We start from the raw sequence: 15,964 nt of genomic DNA, 5'->3' as shown, positions 1-15,964 counted from the left end.
TACTGGCCATGATAATGAAAATGACAGCGAATGCAGTATTCCTTTCTGCAGGGCACTGATACTGCTCCTACCTTCTCGCCAAAAGCTCTGGTTTCAAGTCCTAATCCAGAATTTAAATAGTCAAGGAAGGCACTTTTATAATGTAGTCAACAGGTTCAGCGGTAACCTGGAAACCCGCTAGTATATGCCAATGACAAGCAGTAAAGGCATGAAACATTCCTGGTCGGCCATGAATGGAAAGTAATTACTCTGATCTACAACATGTAACAGGTGCCAGAATAACTGACTGCCTGGAAAACTGCTGGATCAGATTGGTGCCAGCAACAATGGGGTTGTTCCTATTGGAAGGGGTTCTGGGCTTGTCTCCTTACCCTAACTGTGATGCAGATCACTGCACTGTGGGTCAGAACCTGTCTTTGAACAGAGAACTGAAGTTGGTGACGAAATGAAATACAGCAGGCAGTAAAACTGCTCAAATTCACTGGAGAGGATGATGCAACAACTTCGGAAGTGATAATGAGGACTTCAAGCATGCCAATATAGATTGAGATAGTAACAACTTTGCCAAACCTAAAAAGGAAGGAAATAGTGCTGGATATAGTAAGTAGTTTTTATAAAACACATTGATAAAATAGAAGAAAAAGGTAGACAATAAAGGTTGGGGCCAAACAAACAAAGGATCTTCTTGTTGAGGTAGAGGTATTGAATGAGTGCTTTGTAATTATCTTCACTGAGGAAGTGGATCTTTCCAAAGTATCTCTGAGGAGGAGATAATAGAGATGCCAAAACAGATTAACAAGCAAAATGAAGATGTTGAAAGGATTTGACGTCTTCACGTATGAATGCTACTGTGGTCTACAAAACTTGCTGAGAGAAACAAGGGTGGAAATTGTGCAGGTTATGGATAGAAATTTCTAATCCTTCTTGATTTAGAGGAATTGCCATAGGACTGCAAATTGGTGTAAGTCTGGATAAAAGACAAAGGACAGGGCCATAAATCTGTCAATTACAGAGCAGTCCACCTCATACTGGTGGTGTGGAAATTTGAGGCACAATTATCAAGATCAAAATAAATTTGTATTTGGAAAGCGCAGGGCAATAAATGAACGTCAGCACAAGACAAATCTTAAGTAAATTAATTTTTAAGTAAACGACCAGAGAGGAAGGATAATAGTGGAGTAACTAGATGTCTTTTGAAAGTATACATACATAGACATCACAAAGTAGATGCTATGAAAATTGAAGCCCAAGGGATTAAAGGAATTGTATTATCAAGTATAGAAAATATCGCGATGGAATTAATCACAGAGCAGTAATGAATGGCTACTTCCCCAAATCAGGTAGAAATATTACCTTCACTTGAGAATAAAGAATCTGCTTTCAAAATTTGCAGGTAGCTCTTAACTTAGAAATAGAATGACAAAAGGTAAGATATGAACAGACTTCAGGTTAACAGACTGGTGAAATCCATCAGAGAAACAATACAAAGATAAACTGAGAGAACCTGATATGAACTAAAGAGTATGATTTTTAAAGGGTGCAGGAACAGAGATACCAATGGGTGAATACAGGTATATCTTTGAAGGTAACAGGACAAATTGAAACAGTTGGTCAAAACATAGATGAGACTTTAGTTTTACTAATAGAGAATAGGTTTAAAAAGTAATAAGTTACACCATCTTTACTGAAAACTAATTAGACTCAGCTGGAGCAGTGTGTCCAATTTAGGAAGAATATCATGACCCAAAAGTGAATGCAGGAGAGGTTCACCATGGGGAATGCTGGGGTTGCTTTCCAGAGAGCAGAGAAAGAATAAGTGACGTAATCAAGCTTGTCAATTTCTCACTGAGAATTTTACTTTCAGTGGCAGAATTAAAGTGATCAACGATGGCTCACCAGGAGACGTGGGATAATTTTTCTATCTTGCACTAAGGGTAGTTGCGATCTGGAATTGCCTGAAAGAGTTGTGCAAGGTGATTTAACATTAACTTTCAAAAGCAAACTGATTAAAAACTTGAAGGGGAGACATTTATATGACAACCAGGAAAGAACAGAAGAATGGGACCTGCTGAATAGATCCATTTCATCCATACCTTTATTACCCTTTCTCCCAACTATTCCAACACACTCCTGGTCTTTCTCTGTAAAGTCAATATCACCCAAATTTCACATTCATTTGCCCATGGCGACTGTGCTCACTGAGGTGCAATGGCTGAGCAATGCTAGAACTTGAGAATTCTCATCCTCCTTAAACATATCCAGAGATTTGCTCTCTTTATTTCCATAACCTCCTCCAGTCCTAACCTTCAAAGTTTGGTCCAATTCTGGCCCGTTGTTTGTTCTGAATCTTAACCCTGCCTTCAAATGTCAAGGCCCAAAGTTTTGGAATTCCCTAATTTGTCTGTCTCTGTAGCTTTCTTTCATCTTTTAATCCCCTTGTGAAATCAAACATCTCTGACCACTGTTTTAGTCATCTGGACATGTGAGCGAGTGCAAGTTCCCATGAAGCAATCAAGGACATTTTATTCTGTTGCAATATTGTATAAATACAACTTGCTGCCCCCAAAGAGCTTGCACAGACATTGTGGGCCAACGGTCTGCTTCTATTCATCAACTGAAGATTCACTCAAAACTGGAAGGGGATTTGTGAGTAGCCCATGAGACAGTCACAAACTTTGTCACGTTTTCAGCCTTCTGACAATCCCAACCCACCATAATCCTTTAAATCTAAAAATAAATCCAGTTACATAAAAATAATCTATTTTATCTGAACAAATTGGGAAATGATATGGTTTTCTTAAATTGGAAAACAAAACCATTAATGCATTTTATAATGCAAATTGTATTACTCATACTGGTTACTTGCGTCCTGAGTAACATGTACATGAATGGTGTCAAAAGAATTTCAGTTCAAAAGTGGAAAAATCTGGTGCAATGTTGCGCATTAGTTGCCACTTAATTTTGGTGTCCTTTTATTTTAAATCATCTAGGAACAGTTGTTACAACTTGTTAAGTCAGCAATTCTGGTCATTCGAGGTCTGGAGATTATAAGGAAATACCCCTGCCTCTCTTTCACCCACTCAATGGTGTCATGATACAATCTGAAGTCACCAAACTACTTTTCAAAAGGTTAGACTTTGGTGTATAATTAACAGAAGCTACATTTTGTGGGCTTAAAACACTTTGATTACAAGCACTTCCTGAATGCCAGCTGCTACGGTATCCATGACAACAACAGCAATCTGAAGCTCATTACAGTACATGGTTTGAAGTGCTCCCTCTTTTGTTACTCAATCAGATACGTACAGCATTTTCACCTACTCTCAATGCAAACCAAACCGCTCAATACAAGCGGGCTTTTATAATGTCAGTTGGGCATTTGAAGTTAATCAGTGTTGCTGAAGAATCCAGCAAAGTCAGAGACACAAGAACTGGCTAGAGATATAGAAGACTATTTTCACACAATGACACAAAAGTGAAGCATATCCCCACCTCCACAAGGACTTCAAAATCATGGGTTTCTGTGTTACTAAGTTTGGAACTACCTGATCTTGGCCATTTCCTCTTATGCTTACCCTTGCTCCAACCCCCAAAACGTACTGCTGTCTAATTCCTCTCCCATTTCCTCTCCTCCCTTTCATCTAAATTCCGTCTCCTACCCCCTCAACTCTCAAAAATGTTGACCAACCAAGCTCCACACCTGGTTCTCATGCCAGCTGATATTCTCTCTCTTCAGCTCCTATCCCTTTCACCTCCATATTTGCCATCATGACCATCACCCAGTTGGGTGAGACAACACTCACCTGGGTCCATTCTTATCAATGCATTACAGCCACAGTATCATCTGCAATGGGTTTTCTTCCTGCTTCTGAACTATAGCCTCTGTTGTACCACAAGTATCTATCCCCTTGTATTTTAACACAGAACCGCAAGTGGTTAGCCATGCTTACAGTTTGCCTGTACAACTCAAAGCCAACTTGCATCTCTAAATGGAAGGGACAGTGAGTTTGCAGCCACTGCTGGAAAGAGCTAAGGAAGTGTGTTCAAGCATAAACACTCAATTGTACCACAGGGCCAAGAGTATACTGCAAGACAGAACACGGATCGGAGGAGAGAAATCCTCGCAAAACACAAGGAAGTCTTCGACACACACCATGAAGGAAATGGAAATAGTCAGCAGCCTTGGTCAATATCAGCAACGTAGTGTTGCAGGTCTGGCCACAGTAGTGCAAGAAGTTCAATCAGCTCACATAAGATGTCAGGGTCATTGAATGTATCTTCAAATGTCATATCCTTACCAATTAAGCACTAAGCTTTCACACACTACTCAATTCACCAATGGCCCTTCACTCACCTAATAAAAGTCTCTATCAAGCATGATTCAGACCTTAACTTCATCTTCATACACTTAGCTGCAAATCTCACACCCACATCTCAGTGTTTGCACACTGTTTGCTAATCACCCTCAGCAGCATCACAGAGGTTGTGGGCCCTAATGGAGCTGAAAACGTTGAAGATGACATACAATTTTACCTAATTTGCCTTTTCACATTACAATCCTCCTTCATCCAAAAGCTTTTCCCTCACCTACGCACTGATAAGATAAACCTGAATCTCTTGTTTTCGGAGCAAAACTTATATTTATATGACATTTTGACCAAAATGAAACATCCAACATACTTTGCAGAAGCATTTCACACCAAAGTAGCAGAGTTGAGGTCATGGCGTTATCTCAGCTTCTCTCTCCACAGATGCTGACTGATCTGCAGAGTTCCTCCAACATCTTAAAGTTTTTACTTTGGATATCCAGCATCTGAAGTATTTTGCTTTTGAGGCAAGGTGGAGTTTGAGGTGAGTCCTGGTGTAGATACGTGGTCAGTAGTTCACTTCGGGTCAAATATGACACCAAGTGCAGACTGTTCAGTTTAGCCTCATCCAATGCCTTGAGGAGGATGCAGATTGTAGCTATAGAACAGCACTTTCAGTTGGGCTTATAGAGGAGAAACCAATTTTCTGCTCGATCAAAAACTGAATATCTGATTAGTGGCCTGATAAATCTAGAGACAATGGAGGGTTCAAAAGAGCTGGTGGTGAGGTAGAGCTGGATGCACTTGTAAAAACTTGCTGTTTTCAGATAATATTGTTCAGGCAGCGTGCAGATAGGAAATAGGTGGGGTAGGGAGAGATTGACTGAACCCTAAAGACTGTTCTCTACCCTTCTCAAAATTAAGTGCCTGCAAAGCATCGCTCCTTGCTGTTCTCAATCTTCGAGCCGAGATGTCTGACTCCTCAGTTAACCATCCGCATGGATCTATCTCCCAAATAAAAGATCTTTCCCCTGTCTCTCTCCTCCTCTCCCCAGTGCCTAGCTAATAAACGATACTACCTCTTCCATTCCCCCCCCATACAAAACCTATCACTGTCCCCTACAATCTTAGCTCCCTCCCCCTCCAAAATCAGTTTGAGATGGCAATACTCCCAGTTTTTTTTTGCCATAGCTCTTTGGAGTTTGTCCCAGTGTCATCTCTAACAGAATGAGGTTCACAGCACTTTCTCGGAGACCTCTCAAACTGTGCCAGCTAACATTCTGAGCAGGGAGAGGAAGTGCAAGTAACGCTACTCCTGGATTTCAATCAGGAAAAATTAGGAAAGTGAAGGCTGAATGGAAAAAGAACAATTTCACTGAAGCAATGAGGGTATCTTGAACGAGGACAAAGGTATGAGATTCTGCAAAATCCTTTATCTACACACTTCTGTTTTATGGTTCAGAATCACAGCAAGGTTGAACCAAATGCAGGAATACACCTGATCATTAGCAGTAATAAGATTGGAAAGTTATGTGCTTGGTGTATTTGTAACAACGTTGACATCTGGTAGACATCCATTAATTTGTTATCAATTCTGAGACAAAACTAAGGATGGATGTAAGATTTGTTTTGACCAGTAGACCTGATAGCATTGGTTGGAGGGGTCAAAACAAATATCTGGTGACTTCGTTAAGATGTCTCTGTAAACAAGCTTATGTTATGAAGAAATGGGTGTACTATACCTTTAAGAGAGCGAAAGCTAGCAGTGACAGCACCAAGTGTACTCAATAAGACACAATGTAATATGTGCTCCAGCTACTGGAGTAGCTGGTTGCCTGGAAATGGCAAAGCATATTTGAATTAGGCCAATCAGTTTAAATTATACCCAAAAACACCAAATTCCAATCAAGTTTGAATCGAGTATATTGACAATCTTAAAAGCCAATGACACAATCCAACGCTTTGGGGAAATTTGAACAGTTGGGAGGAGAACTACCACCCGACCAACAGATGTAGACTGCTAGGCAGAACTCTCTGAGAGGTGCCTGTTGAGAGAAGGAGTTTGCTCAATGCTGACTTGGGGAGCAAATCTACCGACGAAGATAAAGAGAAGATTCAACAGCTGGCTGGTTTTAAAATTTGAATTTTCCTGTAAATCGTAATCGGGAGTTTTATCGGACTAGTATTATAGATAGGAAGGTAACAGATAGGATAGAGTAAAGAATTGTAAATAGTCGCTAGTTAATTATTCTCGGTTATACTTTAAGAAATAAAGTTGTTAATTTTTACTTTAAATAGTTCTTGGCCATCGAATTTTTACAAGTTACTGCATGGGATAAATCTTTTGTGTTGCTGGTTTTAAATTAAGCAGGAGGGTTTATCCCGTGCCGTAACACTTACCCAAGTGTTTTCATATTGCTACAATACAGCGGTGATGAGGGTTGTACATTCCATCAATGGGATATGGCTGTCGGTCAGAAAAGACATTCTGCCCATCAAACAACTGGACGATACGGTGTCAGAATTTCAATGCCAGTGTGGTGCCAGATACTTAGGCCTGACATCTCAGTGACTGGCTGATCAAATCAAACAGTATATTCCTTTTGTTGTTTGCAATCAGAAGAGACCACACTCACCTAGCACACGTTTGCAAATCCCACAAGAAAACTTCTGTTCAAAGTAATTCTGCAACTGAGCACCACTTGCTAAAGAATTCTGAGAGTGTGCTAATAGTTTCATTTCTTTTAAAAATCTCTCATGGGATGTAGGTGCTGCTGGATAGGTCAGCATTTATTGCCCATCCCCACTTACCTTTGAGCATATGTGATGAGGTATAACTTTTTGAACCACTGCAGTCCATGTGTTGAGGATATACCACAATGCCATTCAGAAGTGAGTTTCAGGATTGTGACCCAACAACACTGAAGGAACGGTGAAATATTTCCAAGTCAGAATGTGGCTTGAAGGAAAACTTGCAGGTGGTGGTGTTCCCCTATATATACACACCTCCCTTGTCCTTTATGATGCCATTGGTCATGGGTTTGAAGGTATTGTCTAAGAAGTTTTAGTGTACTTCCACAGTGCCTTTGTAGATGGTACACACTGCTGCTACTGAACATTGGTAGTGGAGGGAGTGGATGTTTGTAGTGCTAATCAAACAGACTGCTTTGTCTTGGATGGGGGTCAATATTCTTGAATGTTATTGGAACTGCAAGTTTCAGGCAGGTGAGGAGGCAGACTCACCTTCCTAATTTGTGCTTTGGAGATGCTAGAAAGGCTTTGTGGAGTCAGGAAGCAAGTTATTCACTACACGATCCCTAGGTACCAACCTGCTATTGTGTCCAAATTAATTAAATGACTAATCTAATTCAGTTTCTGTTCAATGGTAATCCCCAGCAGGCTGGAAGTGGGGGATTCATTGATGGTGATATCAATGTCAAGAGGGCAATAGTTGATTCTCTCTTGTTGGAAATGGTCATTGCCTGGCACTTGTATGGTGCAAATATTACTTTGCCATTTGTCAGCCTAAGTCTGGATATTGTCCAGACATTGTTGTATTTGGGCATGGAATGCTTCAGCGTCTGAGGAGCCATGAATATTGCTGAACATGGTGCAGTCCAAAGAGAATATTCAAAATATTAGAAATTTGGAGGATTCTTTCTTTATGAAAACACGTTAGCCAATCAGATTCGACTTGCCAATCAATTAATATTTGTTTCTACTAATTATAAAGAGTAGAGACTGCTCGAAATTTGGCATGATGACGTTTGTCCTGACGAATGCAAGACAGAAGCTTTAATAACATAGCTTTTCTTTTCTCAAGATTCAATTTATATTATCAATTGTTAAATGCTGTTCTTGACCACAGTAGAAAGGGACAATCTGAGCAGTCAAAGGAATTCAAGATACATGTAATGCCTAGACACTGAATAAGAGTAGTAATGTCATGTTTTAAATCTCTCTCTACCTAATCTGGAATATTATTTGTGCCACACCACCCAGAGAAAAAAATTCAATTAAAAATATTGCATCAGTGTGCCCAAGAGATCTCTGATGGAAGCAACCTTTCTTTTGTTTGTACTAATTAAGCCTATCTGAAAATCAGAAGTTTTGATATAACTTCAGTCATCATTGCCACTGAATGAAGAGCAGGGATTTCAGATTCCACACTACATAGATCTAGGAGTTTGTTTCATCAAACAGAAGCTGCAAATTTTTCCTGGGTAAGGAGGAGGAATCAGTTGAGGTCTAGCTGTCCTGCCAAGCTCTGGGAGCTGCCTCCTTGCTCGTCAGCTACACAACTATTATTCCAGGTTAACTTCAACTATCAGCAAGACACCTTGCAATTCTAAACACACTTAGGAGAAAATGAGGACTGCAGATGTTGGAGATCAGAGTCGAGTGTGTTGCTGGAAAAGCACAGCTGGTCAGGCAGCATCCGAAGAGAAGGAGAATTGACATTTCAGACATAAGCCCTTCATTGAAACATACTTCGTCAATCTGAGAAGATAGCAGAGGGCGTATCCCAAGGGTCTTTCATTGTGATGAGGTAGAATAAATGTGACAAATATAGTCAGCTTAAAAATAATCTAGATAGGGGCTAAAATTAAACATTTTCTCAACTCCTCCACGAACGGTCAAGTTTTACACTTCAAAATCATGCACCCAATAAAGAAAACACAGGCTTAGAATGTAATACACACACCACAAAAATGTACAGGGCAAATATAGTTGCAATGTATACATGACCAGAAATGCAGATAAATAGTGTTTATTACGCTAACGTATGAAACTGTTTCATTATCCATAACTGAAGGATATAAACAGCAATGTTACTCCTTCTTTGAAAGAACACTGCTGATTACAGTAATTACAGCAATAACCACAGGCTCTGTCAGACTAACATTTCTCAACATTTAAAATGATTCCATGCCACCACCTGGGATGCACTGGGATTTATAAATTATTAGCTTCTAATTTCTTTTCAAAACGAGAATCCCCAGACACCACCTAAATGAAACCAGGTTTATTCCCCCCAAATAGGGGTGGGAAGCAGCTATTAATGTATCATGATTCCAATAACAGCTTCAACAGAATACCATTACTGGAAGCTACGAAAATCTACTCAAAAGATTTTTAATTAGAATTCATGCACCCTATAGATTTGATATCCCAGGGGGTTCATGAGAATTTAAGATTTCTTTTTGGACCGGAAACTCCGCACACCCTAACTGATAGTCACCAGGAATTTTGGAGCTAACAATACCAAGATTTAAACTATGCTGAAATTTGTGAAAATAAGTTTATTTTAAAACAGAAGCAACATTGTTTTTTTTTCAAGGCAACTGAAACTTTAGTAAGATAAACACACATACCAATGTTTGGATGCTTTAAAAGTCGGCAAATCCGGGCCTCTCTTTCCAATTTCTGGTGATCTGAAGTAAAAAGAATAAAAATGTAATTTAAATTGACAGATAGAATATGAAGAATAATTCCAAGTAATGTAAAATCAAAGTCAAGTTTACATGTGGAGAAGAAACCTATGGCTTCTATTCCATTATCTAAATTGGAACAAACTATACTAACTGTTAACTATAATGTCACAAGTGCAAAACCGCATAAAGGAAAACATAAAAGTGGGATACAGTCTTCTACAGAATTTAACTTCAAAAAGCTGAAAAAAGGAAGGATAGGGAGGAAAGGGAAAAATAACCATTAATATTATTTGCATTCCTTTCTGATAAACATACATCATATGCATCAACCAGCTTTATCTAGTCAGATCTTGGCTTCCTCCACTGTTCCAGGAAAACCTTTTGCAAACCTACCACTAGCTTTTCTACAAGATGCTTTATGGTCTACCTTGAAACGGAGTTCAAATAATTTCTTCCTCGCCATCACTTGCATTTTCATAGGCAGTAAGTGCTGGAAACTCCAATAGTGTTTCCTACTGGTACCTGGCAGGTGGAGTGGCCCACACCACTGCCATATTCCTGGAGTTTAGAAACCTTTTTCCACTTTGCCAGATTATCTAGGCTTCCCTCTCACAGACTTCCAAAGTGCTCTTGAAGGAACACTTTAATTCATTTGACATCTTGCAACAATGCCCAAATAAACAAACAGGCATTGAAGTTAAGTCTAATACAAGCTCATAAAACTGTCAAACAAAATGAGCAGTCTGCTTCACAGCTGTACAAATGATTTACATAGCTGAATCCATTAGTGAGTGCTAGAACTCAGCCAGACATTTATACCTTCAAATCTTTTCTTGAACAGGTTTTCTTTAATCGTTTTTCAATTGTGCCTGAATTCACTGACAATCATATGAACATTCTTCAAAGAGAAATTGGAATAGAAATGAATAGCATGAACATATTAGAGACTCGACAGCGTCAGGCTCGAGTTCTATAATTAGCAAACTGGGTGAATGGAGATGCAGGGTCCGGGGCAGCATGGGAGATGAGGTTATGGGCGGAGACAGGAGAGGGCGAGGGAGACCAAAGTGAGGGTGGTGAGGCATGGAAGGGATAATATTGAGGACTGAACCAAGTTTTGGGCCAATATCAATGGAGATGGGCCTTTTAACCTGCTCTTCTCTCTTGCTAGATTGACATGGGAAGATTGTGGTCCTGGCATGAATCTACACTCAACACAGGCAAATTGGCTGACTTTCCAAAGTCAGGATGTGAATGGCTAGACTGAAGCTTCCCAAATGCAAATAACAATTCAACCTAAATTATCACAATGATCAACATCTAAAATAAATGAATCTTCATTCTGTACACGTAAAATACTGACCTCTTTCTAATCCAAGAACACAGAGAATTAGCAAAACCTAATTGCCATATTGATCCCAAGGATTAACTGCTGTTTCAACAGCAATTACTGAAGTGCTTCTGCCTCAAGGGCAGATTCTAGCTTTTATTTTCAATTAAAATCTTGTTAAAAACAAGGTTAAAGAAACTGAACAATGTATCATGTAGCATTTACCATAGGACAAAAGAAAAATCCAGCATTTCACAGAGATTTTAAAGGCAAATCAACATGGTTCACATCATCGACCTCTCGAGGCTGACTATAACTTTAGAATTTAGCGTAAATTAACAGAAATTCTGAAGCTGTGGTCATTCGCTGCTTCACCATAGATTGCATCTTGAAGACCCCACCAGCAGACTTGGCAATCAGCAAAATCAGGCAAGACCTTCCTCTTTTCTGCCCTCAGAATGCTGTCAAATACTTAAGTTATGCCTAATCTTTAAAATAACAATCTGAGCAATAAAGGCATTGATCAGAGCCTGACAAATACCTATTTAACACGTGCTTTTAAACATTTCCATTACTATTGGCTTGAAGTTTTAAACTAGATTTGCTAAATAATTAGAAAACAAACTTTTTCTGAAGTTTTCATACTCTACCTTAATACTTGGCCTATGTTGCAACTTCTATTTCGCTCTCCTGCAATTTCTTTTTAAAATGTGATTTGAGCTTTCCATTTTCTGCTTGCCTGTCTGAGAGAATTCTATAATGTGATAGGCAGATTGGACAGCTTGATGACACCATGGTTAGGTTTTCCCTTGTTGGAGACACTCATTGCCTGGCACGTGTGGGGCACAGATTTCCATCAACAGCTTTCTTTGGGGTCAGTGGAGAATGCAATCACTTCTCCAATGACCAGAAAACTGAGCCGATATGTCAAGTGAACCTACAGAACAAAACTGACAAATACTTCAATGCAACATCAACAAATCCACACAGGTAGGGTCACAATAAAGTGTGTGCAGTACACAGCTTTCAGAGAACAACAAAATACATCCGAGCTCTCAAATGCTGAACTAGGAATGGCAGCTGAGTGATCAGAACTGCACTTAATCAAGAAAGTTGACCAACCTTTACTGTTTTATCCAAAAAACCAAAAGAACAGCAGATGCTGAAAATCAGAAATAAAAACAGAAATGCTCCCAAAGTTGCTGATTTATTGAAGCAATTTGTTTTTGTTTCACTGTTTTCAACCTAGGTCTGAAAAGGTTATTGCTGAGTAGTGTCACAAGTAGCAACCATTATGATGATACCATATGGACTTGTGGCATACAAGAGCTTAGCATCTCAGAGGTATAAGTTTTAACATCCAGATCCTCCTCATTGATATGATATGCATCGCTACACAGACAATATTACCTGTAACTAGTTGCAAATGTGCAATATTAAACTACTACTTGTTCAGCGGTCTTAAAGAATGAGGGGAGTAGATGGTTTTGCTCCACCCTGCTGGAACAGTGAGACCCTGTACATTGCTACACTTCAACATGATATGGCAGCAAACCTATCACATGGTGAGACGCAGGCTCATGCAACATCCACATTCCATAAACCCAAGGTCATCGAAGATTTTGCAGTCTGCAAAACGGAGGATGGATCTGGCCTGAATAAATTGGAGTCAATATCCCATAGGCAGAAATTCAGAGTAACAAGGAGCTTTTAATGAAGAGATGGTTTGGGCAACTTCCAAGAACATTCCCAGAGGAGGAAATGGTAGGACAACGGTCTGGATGATGGAGTTAGAGGAATGCAGCCAAAAAAGCAGTATTTGATAGATGTCATAGTTGCCAATTACAAGGAAGAATCAGGCTGAAATATTACAAGTGAGAAGCAAGAAAAGCAATGAGAGATAAAACGACAGTCCAAGAATTGTTGGGAGCCAACATGGAGTGAATCCAAGCATCTTCTAAGCAGAATTTAATAGCAACAGTGCTGTCAGAGGTAATAGTGGGACTTACTGAAGATCAAATGAGATAGAAATCATGACTAAGATACTAACTAAGGACTTTACATCAGCTTTGGAAGATAGATCTTTGGTGAAGCTATGGTAAACAAGAAATTTGCCAGGATAGTGAATGAAACAAAGAAGGAAAAAGTACTGGAAAAGCTGATATGACCTAAATAAAGGTCAGAGACATCCTAAGTAGCTGATGGGAGAAAGGTTATATAGAAGAGAAGCTGGCTATAAATCAGAAATAGAGAAATGTGACATAGTACACCCTTCTTCCCCAAACTGGGTTTGATTCTGACCTGTTAGTTTTAAATATGAAATTGATAGACGTGCAAAGGTGTTAAGGAATATAGAGTAGAGGCCAGTGTATGGAGCTATAGATGGCACAGATCAACCATGACCTCACTGAATTTTTTAATTCATGCAGGGATGTGAACTTTGTCAGCTCAGTCAGTATTTGTTGTGTATCCCCACTTACTCTTGAGAGCTGCCTTCTTGAACCCCTGAAGCTCAGTTGGTATAGGAACTGCCACAATGCTGCTGAGGGAGCTCTAGGAACAATGGCCCAGCAGCAATGAAAGAATGACAACAGTTCAAATTTAGGAGGGAGAGCGGCTCGGGGAAGTAATTGTAGGTGGTGAAGTTCTGTGCATCTGCTGCCTTTATCCTTCAAGATGGTAGTGGTCTTGGACTTTGAAAGTTGTAGTCTAAGGAACCTGCAGTGCATCATATAGATAACACACGCTACTGTCACTCTGGATAGGAAGTGGAAGGACTGAATGTTGGTGGATGTGGTACTAAATCAGGTGGACTGCCTTGTGCAGAATGTTGTCAAACTTCAAGTGTTGTTGGAGCTGCACTTATCTTGACAAATGGGGAGTGTTTCATCACACTCTAGACTTGAGCTTTGTCAATGTTAGACAGAGTTTGGGTGTCAGGAGTGGAGTTACTCACTGCAGGATTCCTGGCCTCTGACCTGCTCAGATTTGATTTTTTTTTTGTCACATGCACTTAAGTACAGTGAATAGTTTTGTTTTTGCATGAAATACGGGCAGATCATAACATACAAGGACATACTGACCATAGTGTTTTTTTAGACAGAGTGAATCATACAAGGCTATGCCTGCACTGGAGGTGCACAAAAGCAAGATCAACATTCAAATTGAAATTAGAGAGGTCCATTCAGTAGTCTAATAACAGTGGTGAAGAAGTTGTTCTTGAACCTGTTGATAAAAAGCTCTGTACCTTCTACTTGACAGATGAGGTTAGAAGAGAACGTAACCAGGTGGAAGGGGTCTTTGATGATGTTGGCTGCCTTTCCGCAGCAACAAGTGTAATGGAGTTTGTGATGGAAGGTTGGATTGAGAGATGGTCTGGGCTGTGTACACATCTTTCCCTAGTTTCTTCCGGTCCTGGGCAGAGCAGTTGCCATACTAAGCCGTTATACACGCAGACATAATGGTTTCTATGGTGTATTTATATGGCTAGACAATTCAGTTTCTGATCAACATTAATTCCCAGGATGTCGATGGTGAGAGAATTCAGCAGTGATAAATAAATGTCGAAGAACAATGGTTAGATTTCCCTTATGGGAGATTGTCATTGCTCGGTGCCACATGTCACCCCAAGCCTAGGTATTATTCAGATAGAGTTGTATTTGGACATGGACTGCTTTAGTATCTGATGAGTTGCGAATGGCACTAAACATTGTGCAATCATTGGCAAACATTCCCACTCCTGATCTTATGATGGCAGGAAGATCATTCATGAAGTCGCTGAAAATGGTAGGCTCAAACAAAATTGCCTATTCCAGTGCTCCTGACTGAATGGGGAAAATATGCAGGACTGCAGGAAAATAGCAAGTGTCAAACTCTTTCACAGAGCTGAGAGAGACCGGTGAGAGTGAGAGAAAGAGAAGAGAAAAGAGTGAGAGTGACAGAGTGAGTGTGAATTAATGATTTTATTGTCACGCTTTTACAGTAAGAAAACAATAAAATACAATGGCCATGGTTCACTTCCCCCAAGCAGTTCTGCGCCACAAAAGAACGGGCAGAATGCAAGTACAGCTCCGTATTACTGAGGGAGCCGTGATCAGAATCTCCACTCAGAAATACATAGCTTCTTCCTTTTAGGGAACAGAGACCAGAGTAGCAATCTGCATGAGGACATTGCCACTCCTCAGGCAATTCAGCCCAATTTTGACAGACGTGTTGCAGCAGACAATCATACTCTTCAGTTTCAGCACTGAGCCCAGAGAAATGATAAGTAAAACAGTCGGATCTGTACCTCGAGGAACAAGGAAACTGACAGCTGCTGTTACTGTCAAGCATCCTCGGGTACCTCCCAGATTTAAGGCAATTACCCACTGCTTCAGATTCTGCCTGCCATGTGTTGGATGAATAGAGTTGCTAGCCACCTGTAATATTGTGTGAATATCATAGTGTTGCTTTGTAGTATTGTTTGCATAATTAATATTCTGTATTTATTTGACATGAGTTGTATTACCTTGGAATTTAAATTTTAATAAGAATAAAGGCTGACCTCAAGGGTCTCAGATACATGGAGCACCTCACTGAAGCTCTCAAAGCAAAAAGTTAAAGTAAGCATACACCACAACAAATATGTTACCACTCATGATCTCAAATGTTCAGAGTGCCCCAGCCACTAACTGTGAAAGTAAGAGGTGACACATTCCCTGAAGCATTTGCATCTTCTGTTGAAGTTGATGGTTAATAACCTATCCATTACTCAAGCAACACAATGTGATTCCAGTTTGGAACAGCATGCTGTGTCATTGCAACGAGCTGCAGATTCATTGGGCAGGAGTTATCCATGGGTTTTCACGACTCCAACGCTAGGACCAAATGGTTTTGAGAGCTTACACTTGCTG

The 15,964-nt window shown here is 39.9% G+C and overlaps 1 protein-coding gene across 26 annotated transcripts in view; it reads right to left on the bottom strand.

Moving 5' to 3' along the window:
* LOC122553361 (calcium/calmodulin-dependent protein kinase type II subunit delta) overlaps positions 1-15,964 on the bottom strand; it is a 321,729-nt gene that overhangs the window by 190,970 nt on the left and 114,795 nt on the right. For all 26 annotated transcript variants that reach the window (XM_043697118.1, XM_043697063.1, XM_043697100.1 and 23 more), the window contains exon 3: positions 9,683-9,742. In XM_043697118.1, the coding sequence (XP_043553053.1) occupies positions 9,683-9,742 (60 nt within the window). The remainder of the gene's footprint in view (positions 1-9,682; positions 9,743-15,964) is intronic.

This window comes from Chiloscyllium plagiosum, chromosome 1 (assembly GCF_004010195.1).
Source record: "Chiloscyllium plagiosum isolate BGI_BamShark_2017 chromosome 1, ASM401019v2, whole genome shotgun sequence".
Lineage (NCBI taxonomy): Eukaryota > Metazoa > Chordata > Chondrichthyes > Orectolobiformes > Hemiscylliidae > Chiloscyllium > Chiloscyllium plagiosum.
This window is presented reverse-complemented; position numbering and strand designations above follow the sequence as displayed.